Source organism: Chelonoidis abingdonii, chromosome 19 (genome assembly GCF_003597395.2).
Source record: "Chelonoidis abingdonii isolate Lonesome George chromosome 19, CheloAbing_2.0, whole genome shotgun sequence".
Taxonomy (NCBI): Eukaryota; Metazoa; Chordata; order Testudines; family Testudinidae; genus Chelonoidis; species Chelonoidis abingdonii.
Window position 1 is genome coordinate 35,973,117 of NC_133787.1, and position 14,532 is coordinate 35,987,648.

A 14,532-nucleotide genomic window follows, 5' to 3' on the forward strand; every position below is an offset into this window, starting at 1 on the left:
ATCAAGTTTTCCCACACCGCACTTCAAACAAAGGATTTAGGGCAGTCATATTTTGGGGTGGCACTGTAAGGCATATGAGTGGCTGGACACGGGCCCTCAGAATGCAGTGTAGACACTGGAGCCCCAGGCTTGAACAATTACTAACCTGGAATTACAAACGAGTATAGCAGATGTTCAAGCCTAGCTTAACAAACCCAGGATCTGCTAACATGAGTTCTACTAACCCTCGGCTTGCATTGCAATGTAGACATACCCTGTCAAACTATGAGATCAGAATCAGGCCTTCAGCATCTAGCTCTTTCAGGCCCATGCTGTATTGTTCCAAGATCAAGTTAAAACTAACTTGGGGCTGGGATTGTCACTTGCTGTGTGTTGGTACAATGTCCAGCCCAATGGGGTCTTGAACCTGATTGGGATCACTACATGAGACAACAATATAAATAATGATAATAGTCTTTATTATTAGCTGCCTCTGTAATGGAGAATATTCTGACCCTTATACTTTCTTGCAGACCTGGGTGAACTATTTGGAGTTGCCAGTTAATTTTAAAATAATCATCTTCTGATCACAAATAGTAAAAAGCATTTCATTCATTTCTCAAGTCTAGCCAGTGAATGGCTTATGTGAACAAATTATTAACCAACACTAATATTATTATATGCAAATTTTATGAATTATTAATATTATATGCAAATATTATGAATTATTAACCATCACCAATGCTCTGAGCATTTGCTTCTTATAAGTCATTATCCCTGCTCTATGAATGGTCACGTAATGCCCATATTATTTTTTCTTGTCCCTGATGATGAATCCCTAATCCATAGAGTTTTTACCACAACTGTGCAAACATTTCTGCTGTTCAAATACATATTTGCCTAAGCATTTGTAGCACATTCTCTTTCTGCAAACATTTTTGCCAACAAAAATATGCATGGAAGAAAGACACCTCAGGCAACATTTTTCAAAAGCACCTATCATCCAACACCTCAAAGGTCTTCAGGTGCCTAACTCTCATTGACTTCATTGGTATGCCTGTGCACGACCCTAACTCTCATTGAATGTCAGCGCCTAAGCACCTGAATCACTTCTGAAAATGGAACTTAGGCTTGTCTCTCAGAGGCTTTTTAAAATTTTACCTCGTGTCTAAAATTTCCCACTATGGATAACCCCATTGTAGTGCCACTAGTAGTGACAATGGCAGGTTCTAGACAACATACTAGGGCCAGTGAAAAAGAGGCAATTGTATTTCTGTGAAACATTTCAAATGAACCGGTTTCATCTGAGGGGTTTTTTTTTCCACATGAAGTTTAGGGGCTTTTTTTAAATGACAAAACTGAAATGAAAACACTCTCTCTCTCTCTGGTTATTGGACACCAAACTGAGACAAATGTTTCAAGCCAAAAACTAAACTGAGCAACATGAATTGCATTTCTGGTTTGTTTGGGATTTTTTTTTGGGGGGGGGGGTGGAAAAATTGACAGTGTCATCAAAATTGAACAGATTTTTGCAGAACATTTTGCTTTTAATGAAAACGCATTATTGATGGAGAAAAGAGTGGAAACAAATAAAAAATCCTGACACGGGGATGACTTATCGGCTGAGTCTGAGAGAGGACAAGGTAGGTGAGGGAATCTCTTTTATTGGCCCAACTTTCACAGAATATCAGGGTTGAAAGGGACCTCAGGTCATCTAGTCCAGCCCCTGCTCCATGCAGGACCAATCCCCAACTAAATCATCCCAGCCAACTTTCTCTCTCACCATCAGAAGCTGGGCCGGTAAAAGAGAGTCCCTTTGCCCACCTTGTGTTGCTAACAGCCTGGGACCAGCAGGGCTACAACAACGCTGCACAGGAGTCAGACCAACAAGCGTTTAACCCCCCAGAAACTGCCCTGGTGATATTGCTACCCCAGCTGCAGACACAGCCTAAGAGCCGCCGCTGACACAAGGCCACGCGTGTATCTGAATGGCCCTTCCAGGGAGGCTTTATTTTGCACTATTCCGCCTACGCTCCGCTCTTATTCTTCCCCGGGCTGTGCTGGGCTTTCGTGCCAGGGGAGCGGTGCTCCCGAGACCGCGCGGAGCGAGGGACAGGCTGCGACACGCGGGCAGCCCCCGCCGCTGGCCCGTCCCCGCATGGCCCTAGCCCTGAAGAACCGCACCCCGAGCGGACGGCAGATGGCGCCAGCGCCGTGTTAAAGGGCTCTGCTGGCAGGCCGCTTAACCCTTGCGTTGCCGCCGAGTATTTCTGCACCAATTGCAGTCGCTTTTAGCTCTGCTGCTCCTCTTTTCTCTTGGGGGCAGGGGGTACCCGGAAGCCATATCCCTCCAAGCCCCACCAAGGCCTTTGGAATCCTGCACTGCTTTATTTTCCTAATTTGCAAAACACCCCAGCCTCCCCTCCCTCCTTTACAAGGGGCCCTACAAAGCCCAGAACTGGCTTGAAAGACAGTGATCAGACTTGCTCTTTGAGGCAGGAGGCCATGCAACAAGGCGGGGGAGGGGCTAAAACATAGAGCAACAGCCCAAGACCTGTGGTCAAGGTGTCATTTTGCTCCTCTTTCCTACCCTATTTAATAGACCCTTGACTCCACTAGAGATTTAACTCTGGCTCCATCCTCCCAGGGAACATGCTGCTATTCAAACTCAACCCTGCTATGAAACCAGGGCCTGGCTGATCTTGCTTTTTGCTAAAGGGGGGAGGGGGGGGATTCCCAGTAGTTGTTTCTCTGCTGCACAGCTGGGGGCTTAGCTGGAGAAATGTATCCCAAACCTGCAAAAAGCTGGGCCTGACCTGCTGGAGAATATTCTTGGCATCCAGGTCATGGGCACACCTTCAAAGAGCTATAAACCAACTCATTAAGCAGGATCTTTGCTAGGTGAAAAACATAGCTAGGGGAAATCCTTACCCCTTACCCAGGCATCCTGAGGGCAATCTGACTCCCACTACCTGAGCCAGAGACTATGGCCAAGCAATTAGGGCCCGGATCCTCAAAAGTATTGGTATAGGCTCCTAGTGAAATCAACAGAAGTTGAGTCTAAATAGATCTGAGCATCTGGGCCTTTGTGTATTTAGTGTCTGCTCATATTTGGACACAGTTCATCATGCATGCACACCTATAGGTCCCATAAAGGGCATAGTTATTATCAAAGCAAGCTTCTACTATCTTCTGGAGCAACTCATACCGGGAAATGGCTGCCCTGATACAGGAGAAGGCCCCAGAGATGTAGCAGCCTCCAGGGGTTTATCTTTTTCTCCCTGGCCGTAGGTGTATGAGATGGAGTGCTGCCTGTCTGTTTAGACTGCGCTCACTGACTTGAGGAATATGTGGCGTCCATGGTATGTGGTGGTTCTGTTTTTCCAGGTTTCAAAAAAAATTAACCATGCAAAACTTTCCTGTGGAATGGAGTTAAGGCCTCTGGGAGACTTGGCCTGCAGCCTGCAAGGTGCGTTCTCTCTCCCTCCACCCCACTCTGAGACCAGACTTTCCAGGGATTTATTGTATACACAAAAGGCAAGCCTGAAATGAAGCTGAAGACTGAAAATGAATCTTGGGAAAGATAAGGAGACTTCAAGGAAAAGAACCACTTGGTGGCGTTTGAACTTCTAACCTCAGGACCTTTATCTCGGATACACCTAGTAAAGATATTTGCTTCGGAAGCAAAATCCCTGACCCTAGAGTCTATGTTACATGGCCCAATTCTAGCAGGGCTACTCAGGGAAATGCCATGGATGAATAGCTGTATCTATTTAGGGCTGAGATTTCTTCTGAATCTTTGTGGATTTTAGCAGTAGTTTAAAACAGACTAGAGAGATTTAAGGTATGCAGATATTCCAACTATACCTGCCTGTAGACCTGTGGATTAATTGTATGTGTGCGTACACTTATTCTCTGTATAATTCGATTGATAACATCACAAGTGTGTGTGTGTGTGTGTGTGTGTGTGTGTGTGTGTGTCCAAATAAGTCCCATAAAAGGCATAGTTATTATCAAGGCAAGCTTTTACTGTTGACCAGAGGAACTCCAACAAGTGAAAGGGCTGGCCCAGAGATATAGCACCCTCCAGGGGTTGTTTTTTTTTCCTCCCTGGCTCTAGGTGTATGAGGCAGAGTGCTAGACACCTCTACTTTCTGCATTAGAGGTATATGTATTATAGCCTCTACTTTCTGCATTCTCTCTCTCTTTAATGCAGAAAGTTGAAGATAATAATACACATACCTCTAATATAGAAACACTCTCTCGCTTTCTCTTCTCATCTATCTATCCATCCCCACCCACCCTATCTATCGCCATCCACCCCATCTATCTATCTATCTATCTGCAGATTAATTGACAGGTCTATATCAAAATACATGTATATACTTCCTAGTTTCTGCATAAGCAGTATATGAACTATATCCTCTAATTTATAAACTATATTTATACCTACAAAGAGTGAAAGAGAGAAATGAATTACAGCTCCATATAGGTATGTATATCTATACAGAAGTAGAAATGTAGGTGTCTATATACTGCTATCTACCGATATGGCTATTTACCTATGGATAATGGCTGTCTATATCTACTTTCCCCGTGCTCTCTCGCTAAATAGCGAGAACTACAGGCATCCTATACACAGGCCCAGGCCTATCTCTAGCTAGCGAAGCAGCTTCTGGCTTCCATAACGCTGTGTGGGGTTGTCAGTAGCCAAGGAAGAGCTCTCAGCCCTTGGTGTTATCCTCCACTGAGTCCTGGTGTTTAATATGAGCCATTAGTCGCGATTAAGATTTGTAAACTTGTGTTAGATTCAGCTAGATTTCTCCTCCCTCCCCCCAGCACAGCCCAGTTAGGGTGGATCTCAGGCACTGGGCTGCTTTGTCGCCCTGCAACGAGACCCTTTAGGTGGCAGGCTCAGGCCCTGGTCCCCCGGGGGAGGGTTGGCTTTAAAGACAACGGCTCCAGTTCCGAAGGTAACAGGCGCAGCCTGCCGCAGTGACCCTGCCTATGGGAGGGATGGTGCTGGGACGACACTTGCAGTTAGCATCGTCCCCGACCGCAGGGCCAAGCGGATACGCTGGGAACGTTAAGGCTGGTGTGGGTTAAATTGCTCCCCCCACCCCGACCCTGCCTAGCATCGGGCCCTCTCCCCGCAAAGCCTTGCTTCGGGGAGGCCTTTGGAGAGTGGGTGGCAAGTTACTGCAGCAAAACCTCTCGAGAGCGTAAGATGCTTGGCCTGATTCTCTGTATAATTGACTTGATAACATCCCAATCAGATCGAGAGACAAGATCTAGTGACCTGTGTGCTCTGTACGTCGGTAGATAAAACAGGTTTATTGGGGAATTGAGAAGCAAAACGTAAACCGCTTTTACTCAGCTCCGACTTGTCCTGCAAACACCTATATTCCCTGGCTATGGAGAGGGGGAAAGCGACAGAGCCGTTGCTTTCTAACTGCGAGCCGCCTTCTGCTTCAAGCGCTCAGATGCCCGTCCGGTCCCACCCAGAGCTTTCCTGAAACTGAAAAATCTGGCCTCTTGCAGGCAATTCTTTAGGTTGTTTTCGAAATCACGTAGCCAAGGCGTGTAGGGCACTTGGTGCTTTTAGCACAGCTGATTCGAGAGATAGACTGTGGGGGGGGAAGGGCTTTTAATTCTTTAGTGTCTTAAAAAATCCATAAAATACCTGGTAATTTACAGTTTCTAAAAATGCCTGAAAGTCTCCCCAGCAGCGGGAGGAAAGAACAAAGCAAACGTTAATGGGACGCCACAACAAGCCATGCACCCTAAAGCAGAGAGGAAAAGAAACAGGGAGGTGGGGATGCCAAGCAAACAGACTTTCGCTAGCGCGGTTGCAACGCCGAAGATCTGCCCTTTTACTGCTGTTTGGTGTTTATTCCTTCGGGCAATGAACCTACAGGTTTCCTGAGCAGCGGCTGGTTGTGCTGTTTGTTTTGCTCTTGCTGGGTTTGAGGGTAAGTTTTGTTTTGGGGGGTGGTGATGGCGGAGAGCAGGGCGGAGTATTTTGTTTTTAAGGCGTTTTCTCAGCCCATTGATCTGATTTTTCTCTTTTATTTCTCCGCTAATTCTTTTTGCATTTCATTCTATTATTTCTAATGCGGGGGAGGGGAGAGAAAGAGGGGGGTGTTCTATGGTCTTTACACCGAAATAAAAGCCCCTTCAGGTCAAGTGAATGTCGCTTTATTGACTTCACCCGGAATTACCAAAAAGAGACAGAGCCCCTGGCTTTACCAATCTGCCTTCGCTTTAGAGACAGCAGCTTGTGCCATCAATTGCGTTCGTCGGGTTTATCGATAATTTCTGTGTAACCGAGCCCCATATAAATTACCCCCTCACGTCCAAAATGTCAAGTTTGAAAAGAGCCAGTTTCAGGAGCTGTGGATCGCAAAAGGGAATGAAGCTGCGGTGGGTCCAGTCCAGAGATCAGCCCAAAGAGGAAAAGAGGTGTTATCAAAGGAAAGCTAGTTAATTTCAAGTCATTCATTAAGGGCTTGATCCCAAACCCATTAAGACAGTTGGCTGTTGATCTGGTCCTAAGCAAGAAAAACAGATCAGTTGATTTAGGGCACCGCTGTCCATGAAATCTGGTTTGTTCGCTACTTCATTAGCTTCAGCTAATCCCAACATATGTTTTAAAAACACACCATTTTAGTTCCTTATAATAGGAAAAGCAGACTGTAGTGTTGGCAGATAAAAATCCCACTGTATAATGGGTAGGAAGAAAAGAGAAAGGAAGCCTTGAATTATATTTATCTTCATCAGCACGAAATTCCTTCGACCAAAAAAAAAAACTGTCAAAAATAATATTCTCCTTGCAAAAATCGCCTCCGGGTATTTTTAAAATTATTACTAGTATTATTTTAAAGATTTCTTTAAAACAAGGGGATTGAATTTAGCCTGGGATAAAGGACTTCTTGGAAGCAGAAGCCAAGAACAATAGCAGCTCCTTTCAAGTTTGCACTGAAATATGAAATTGTTTTAAAAAAAGTGAAGATATTCAAGTAAATTATCCTGGACTGCAGGGATACGAGCTGTGGCCATTTGCAGAGGGGGAAGATCTCGTTGTAAATATAGGGTCCTATTATGCTTCCTTGCTCACCCTACCATCCCATTGGCACCGCAAAGGGAGTTGGGGCACCAAATAATGCACAGTTGGGCCCTCTATGGGCTGATCCAAAGCCTAAAGCTGCCAATGGAAAGATTCCCACAGACTTTGGATGGGGGGCCCTATGTCCCCCATAGAGGTGTCGCACACTCTCACCACGTATTACAGCGCATGCTATTTTATTTACTGTTCATACAATTGTGAAGACCATGTACAAATAACATACATGTTTTATTTTTGGTTCGGTTTTTTTTTAAAGGACAAACGTACACAAAGGGGGCAAAAAAATCACAATTACCATTTAATACAGTGCAGAAGAAAATTAAAATAGGTGTCACCGAACTGTACAAAGGCGGGACAAAAAAGGGGGGGCGGGAGGAGGAAATAATCCTTCATTATATATATATTTATATAAAACACGGGGCGGATTGTCTTTACACGCAGATCAGACATTTTAAAAATGTACAATGGCTAGCTAAAAAAATCTATATGGCAAATATTGCCAACAAAATTACCCCACTTTAATACTGATCAACTGAGGCTACTGGTGTCTCGATTATTAGCAAAAACAAAAAAAAAAGGAGAATAAATAACAGGATGAGCCTGGCTATTTTTTTTTTCAAAGTGCCTTATTCTCTCTGCACGTGGTCTGATCCTGCAGTCTGAGGCAGGCAAATAACTCCCTTTGGGAGGTTTTTGCCTAATGCGGGGTTGCAGGCAAAAAAAAACAAACCAAAACGAACAAACAAAGGTAGGTATCTAAAGCAGGGGCTAGACTGGAGCCTAGGCTAAAGCCAATGGGAGGGATTTTGTTGCCCTTATTGAGACGCCAACCCCCCCCCCCGCCGCCCCCCAATTCCTCGTGAGCCAATGTGTAGTCCTTAGTGTATAGCGCTGATTCACACACTCCCTAACCCAACAGGGAGAGGGAGACCACAAAATCTATTGCAGAATTTGGAGAATAGGCCACAAATGCACAATCACATGAAAAGAGGGCACGTGGAGTTCTTTTCTGCTCTCAGGGAAGTCAATAGCCCCACAGTCATTGACTTGGATGGTGCAGGAAAGCCCCCCCCCACACACCAGTAAAGAGCTGATAGGGAATAACACAGGCACAGAGAGGAATTATTTTCTCTTTTCTCTTTTTAAGGCAGTGAGGGGTTGGAAGAGCCCTTGGCCAGAAATCCCATCTGTGTTCTGAAGAAGATTCCAAGCAATTCCTTAACCCTTCAGTGACACATCCCAACCAGACCATTTCCAAAAGCTTTCCATGCTCCTTTTAAAGCTCATCGTGACTAGAGTTCTGGTCCAAGCAAACCTTTCCCGATCACTTCCATCTCATATTTTCCGGTTGTTTTTTTTTTTTAAACACTCATTTTTTTTTTTGCTTGTTTTTTTAAAAAATACAATTTTGGATTTTTTTCCCCACCCCATCAATAAAAAAATAAGCGCTCGTTTTAGCAATGAAACAGACACGTGATTCTTGGAAACTTAGTCAGACCACAGCCCCCGAGCGATGCTACACACGAAGGAAAGAGACAGCACCCCGGGTTCACTTTACCCTTTCCAAAAAGGCACGCGTAGCCCTGCTTCTTTCGCTTAGTGTTAATTCATTTCAAAATGTTCCCCAACGCCTGGCTTCTGCGGAAGGCTTCTATACCTCCAGAGTAAAATCAGTCTAATTATTTGGATGTCCCTTTAGCACAGAGGGTCTTTTGGGAGGTCCCTTCCACACAGAAAGTTTCCTTTGTGTCATGATTGGGGGGTGGTCCCCAAAAGTTGGCTTCTTTGCCTGTTATCACATAACACACGGCTTGATGTCTTGGTATGTCACTTGCTGGTGATAGTAAGATCCGCTCCCTGCTGAATGCATCGAGGAAGAGGCCATCGCGTTGAAAGAGAAGACGAACTCTTTCCTGTCACACATGCTTGGAGACTGGGAATGATACCGCGGGATTCCTGGAAGAAATCGGGGATCAGAATTAAAATGAAGCTTTAGCAAGTGGCTAGACCAGTAATCCTATAGAGAGGTTTAAATCGAAGGAAGCCGCTTGGGGGATCTCTACCATCACCCCGTGCTGGCTGTGGGGCATTGGGGAGGAGGGTTTTCACTGCACGGAAGGGAACACGCCAGTGCTGCATTATCATCCCAGAGGGGGTTGTTGCGCTCAAACAGGTGCCGTCACGGCTTCGATGTCTGCAGTCCTTACTCAGAGGAAATTCCCATTGACTTTAATGGGAGTTTTGCCCGAATGCGAATTGCAGGGTAGGGCGGTATATTTCCTGGCTGGCTAAGGAAGCAGAGGCATTTCGAAGATGTGTGTTTACATTCTGCGTCCTTGATATACAGATTGCGGGCCTGATGCTCCTTCCGTGGGAGTCAACGGGGGAAGGAAAGGCCCCTTGATTTCCAAGGGGATCTACCGGGCTTTGACTGCTTACTCCTCCCTGCTCCCACTACTCCTGAGCTCTGACAACGAAAAGAAGAAGAGTTAGCAAACGTGGGGGTCAAATGTGAGGAAGCCCAGAGAGCCTGGGGTTTTTAAGCAGAACTCCCATCGAAATCGAAGTGAAACCTTCAGGAGATTGCCCCCAGTGACACCAGAAGCAAAGCAATGCGATATTAAACCAAACCACAGCAATGGGAACAAGGATAATAATAGGAGTAAGCGCCAGGATGCCGACAGCCTTCCGAATTATTCATTTTTTCCCCAGCACAAAATCAATCAACTCTGAAACGCTTCCTTCTACCCGATCTTTGTAAACCAAACCCAAGTCCTCCCAGGTTGGTGCCATTGTTACACGCTTGGTGTTTAAAATGTTGTATTTAAAACCCCGTAGTGTTTGTCCGATTCTGACTAAATTATAGTTTGCAGTTAATTTCGAATGATTAATCCGGACTAGTCCCATGGAATTTTGCAGCTAATCTGAAGTGATTCATCCGGTCTATTCCAATTATATTTTCGCAGTTGATCTGAAATTATTAATCCGGATTACTCCAGGCGCTGCAGTTTAGTTCCCTGAACAGTATGTTTACACGTCTGAGGGGCTGAACGTTCCACCTGCCATCCGATAGGTGGGAAAGGAGATTTGCCACGAGCGACACCGCAGCGTTCACTCTTGCTGTTTCATGGCCTCTATTCCGGTTCACTCTTATTTTATGGGACTCAATTTACACGTCGGACTGTACGTTTCTCTAGCAGGCCCGCATTTCAAAGCCCAGATTGGCTCACAAAAGCCCCCCAGGAGCTGTATTAAAATGCAGTTCCCCCAAACAGCACTCGATTAAAATGGCGAGAGAAATAGGAGGGGAAGAGGCAGCGATTTTTTAAAAGGCTGCTGAAGTTAATTGTCAGGTTTCAACACAAAAGTCAGGCCACGGAGAAACCCCGGGTTTAGTCCTATTGACAAACAGCAACTCTGTGCGGCAGTTTTAAAACTTTCCTGCTTTGCGATCACTTCGTTTCTATTCTTACTGCGAGCCCAGAAAATGTGATCGAGCGGGCCCACTAGCCGCTAATCCAGTTCATCGTGTCTACAGCGTATCGGTTCAAGGAGCCGATCGAACAAAACTGCCACTGAGGTCAGAGTTGATCCAGAGATCTGGATTCATTTTTGGTTCGACGTTTTTAGTGCCCGATCTAATCGATTCGTTCAGATCCGGTTAAACTATATCGGAACATTTCCCCCTCTTCGGGTACCACAGTCACCCCACTCCCTTCTCAGTAGTACAAGGCCTAGCACGAAATTGCTCACGGGACAAGAAGCGCCAACCTCCGCGCAGAAAAAAGATCCCTGGAAAAACAGGCCGGCGGAACTGGTTTCAACGCCATGCGTGACAGGCGTGAAAACCTGAAATCCTGGCCTCTGGGCACTCTCCCGGCCTGCAGTGGAGCCAGTGTTTCATCCTAGGTCCCCTAGAATGGGCCGGTGCAAACAGCGCATAGTCGGACTGTCCACACCGCAGGAAAAGGGAATCCCCAGCAGAGCCGCAGGCTGCTGGGCCTGAGATAACCTCTTGCCGGAGCTCGCTGCTCCTGCCGGCCGCTGCCCTCCTCAACCCTATCCTTGCCACTGGCGTATTCCCTAGAAGCGAGCCCTGTCCGGGAGTGGCTCAGCCCCTGGCCACAACACTCCGCGGCTCCTAGAAACCGCATCCCCCTCCCCAGGCGAAATCCACCGATCGCACCTCGCGGGATATTTCCCTCCCTGCAAATAATAGCTGATCTCCCCAGCACAAGGGGAGCAGGTGCGTTGGTTTAATTCACTCTGGCAAGGAAAAACATGATCCCTGACTGGGAAACAAAACTCTAGATTACTTTACTTCGGGGTCATCTATCGCGACATCCTCCTGTCCCCAGCCACAATTCCCCGCTAAACTACCGCGGAGCTAGCTCTGTCTGCAAAATCGACGGCATTTCACGGCTCTAATGTGAGTGCTTAGGTGTGGATATAGCTAGTCAGCTCTACTGCTCTGATTAGGTAGGAAGCGATCGTTAACGTACCAATCCAGCAACTACTCTGGCTTGTTATACAGGCTGCGAAGAGACTGCAGAGAAATAACCCCTAATTGGAGGATCCAATGCAAACCAGAGTGCACCGAAAAAGGTGGGAGGAGTGATATCAGATTTGGGGCCTGAATTACTAAATGGAATCTGAAATCAGAAAGATAGATAACTAAAATATCACACACATGCACTTGTATTTATCTGCCTAATTTCACATTTAGACATTACAGATTTAAAATCTTTTCCTAAAGGCCGCGAAAATGGTGTCCCAAAACTTACACAACAGCCGTGGGAGAAAAGAGGTAGCGGCCGGGGCCTCACGCCTCTACATGCGTGTGTATATGTTTACGTGCGCGAGCGGGCATGTCCATGCGTATGAGTGTGTGTGTGTGTCATGCCTGAGCATACAAACACTTGCAGGAAGTGTCCGTACGGTCACTTGCACGGATCGATGGCCTGGCTCGCGTGAGATCACTTGCATGGATGTTGCAGCTACGCTGCATGCATGCTCCAGGGCCTGCTCCGCAGCAGTGCACTTGGGAAGGCCCACGCTTTCCCCAGGCCGCCGGGCACCGGCCCCCCCACCGCCCCTGTTACCTTGCAGCTCTGCGGCGTTGTGGCTGTTCTGGTGCAGGTAGGACTGGTCCAGGGAGTGCGTGGAGAGGCCGGAGGAGAGCGGGTTGGCCGCGGGGTTGCACGGGGACAGGGACTGCTGCTTGATGTAGGGCGCCCCGCTGTTCAAGGCAGCCGAGGCCGGCGGGGCCCAGGGCGAGGCCGAGCTGGAGTACACCGAGTGGGGCTCCATCACCCCGCCGCTGGCCAGCAGCGGGGAGGCCGGCACGGAGCTCTCGTGGTGCGGGTAGTCGCCCCCGGAGGAGCCGGTGCAGCTGCCCATGTAGGAGTGCCCGCCGTTGGCAGGCAGGTGAGGCACGGAGTGTCCCCCCAGGCCCATGCTGTCCACGTTGCCGGGCAAGTGCCCGTTCATCATGCCCAGGCCCCCGTCCAGGCCCAGGCTGTTGGGGCCGCAGGAGAGGCCCCCGGCCGAGCCCTGGAAGCTGTAGCTCTCCGGGGAGAGGTGGTTGAAGCCCAGGCTGTTCATCATGCTGTACATGGGCTTGAGGGCTTGGCATTTCCTCCTGAACCCGCGGGGCCTCCTGCGGAAGGAGCCTTCCTCGAACATGAACTCGCTGGCCGGGTCGATGGTCCAGTAGTGGCCCTTGCCCGGGCGGCCCAGCCCCTTGGGCAGCTTGATGAAGCACTCGTTAAGCGAGAGGTTGTGGCGCACCGAGTTCTTCCAGCCCTGGTAGGAGCCGCGGAAGAAGGGGAAGCGGCTCTGCAGGAACTGGTAGATCTCGCTCAGCGTCAGGCGCTTGGACGGCGAGCTCTGGATGGCCATGACGATCAGGGCGATGTAGGAGTAAGGGGGCTTCTCCGGCCGCCGGATCCCGGCGTTGCTCTTCTTGGCTTTGCCGCCGCCGCCCGCGGGAGTGCTGCTGGCGGCGGAGGAGGCCGACTCCATGGCGGAGCCCGGCTGCTGCTGCTGCTGCTGCTGCTTCTCCAGCGCCGAGGACATGAGGCTGCAGCCGCCGTGCGCCGCGGGAGGAGGGGGCTGAGAGGAAGGAGCCTGCTGCACCTCTGCAGTCATCGACAGCGGCGTCCCCAAACCAGCTCCGGCCCCCCTCTGCTCAGCCCTCCTCCCCCCCTGCCCCGGCCGCGCTGCTGGGGGTTATTTGCCCCCCCTTCTAGGTGCAGGGGGGCTTTCCACCAGGAGCCTGCACCCCCTGGGAATAAACAAACGCCAGTGACCCCTCCACCCTGCCCCTAAATCCGAGCCCCGCGGCAAGGCTGAGCCAGAGGCTAAGCGACTGGCCCGCTGTCCGGGCTCCGGTGCGGAGCAGAGAAGCCCCCTGGAATTGTTTTGTTTTGTTTTTTTTCTTTTCCCCTACGTTGTTTTGCAAGAGGCTGGTCTCCCCCAACGCCGCCTCCTGGCTCTCAGCTCGGCTGCTGCTGCTGCTGCTGCTGGGACTTGCTTTTCATCTCAGTCGGGCTGGTTCTGCCCCCAGCCGAGCCGATCGCCTTTAACTTTATCTCGTGTCAGCGGCGTCTGTCGGGTCTTGACAGTCAGACGTAAGAAGCAAGAGGAGTTCCCCGCCCCAACCAACTCCCCCCCTCCCCTTCTCCTTCCCCCCCGCCCCCCTTCGCTCAAGCTCAGCTCTGGTGGGCACTTAAAGGGACCTTTACACTCCGGTCAACTGATTTGCAACTGACTCACAGGCGACTCCTTCTCGTATTGTACGTCAATCCCTTCTCAGTACGCCCCCCCCCACTCAGGCGGTCTGTGGGGGTGATTTGGGGGAGTGGGGGCCGGGAGAGAGGGAGTTTTATTGTCTTTATTTTGCCTCGCAGGTAGCAACGTTTTTAAGTCACTAACATTTTCCTCTGGACTCCTCTGATTGTCAGCCCCATCTTCCAAACCCCAGCTGAGGACCGTGAAGACAAAGTTGCTCTGAACTGGGCAGTTTTCTGAGATCTTTGCTCTTACAGTCTCTAGTCTTAAATCATAACAGAGATCGAACCGGAGCGGGGCAGGGGGCTGGCGGGGTGGGGGAGTCAACGCGCCTGCAGGATTTAAGAGACAAAAATCCAAGCAGCAGCAGGTTTAAGTGCCCGGGCTACTCGCGTATAGCCCGAGAAAAACAGCTGTTTGCTGGCTCCGAAAGCCACGGGGGCTGTTTGTACACAACTATGAAAAAGGGGAAATGCGACTCGCCCTGGAGTGCGAATCTAATTTGAAATGTAGCAGGAGTGAAGCTCGCCCACTTAAAAACCCAGTTTCTTATTTCTTTTGAAGATAGACAGGAACATGGGCAGGATGTTTATACGGCGAAATGTAAACATCGTCTCAGGGGTTCTTTAATAAAA

The 14,532-nt window shown here is 48.8% G+C and overlaps 1 protein-coding gene across 1 annotated transcript; it reads right to left on the minus strand.

Moving 5' to 3' along the window:
• Positions 1 to 7,262: 7,262 nt before the first annotated feature.
• On the minus strand, positions 7,263 to 13,721 carry FOXF1 (forkhead box F1). Its single transcript, XM_032793804.1, has 2 exons — positions 12,208 to 13,721; positions 7,263 to 9,061 (listed from the first exon to the last, which is right to left on the minus strand). Exons 1-2 carry the CDS (start codon positions 13,253 to 13,255, stop codon positions 8,901 to 8,903), a joined length of 1,209 nt encoding a protein of 402 aa, XP_032649695.1. The 5' UTR covers positions 13,256 to 13,721; the 3' UTR covers positions 7,263 to 8,900.
• Between the last annotated feature and the right edge of the window lie 811 nt (positions 13,722 to 14,532).

Bases quoted from the DNA above. Each gene is read 5' to 3' on its own strand.
- FOXF1 (XM_032793804.1), bottom strand. From the start codon at position 13,255: ATGACTGCAGAGGTGCAGCAGGCTCCTTCCTCTCAGCCCCCTCCTCCC. The intron at 9,062-12,207 runs GTAACAGGGGCG...GATTTCTTCCAG, and splicing joins CAACGCCGCAGAGCTGCAAG to GAATCCCGCGGTATCATTCC.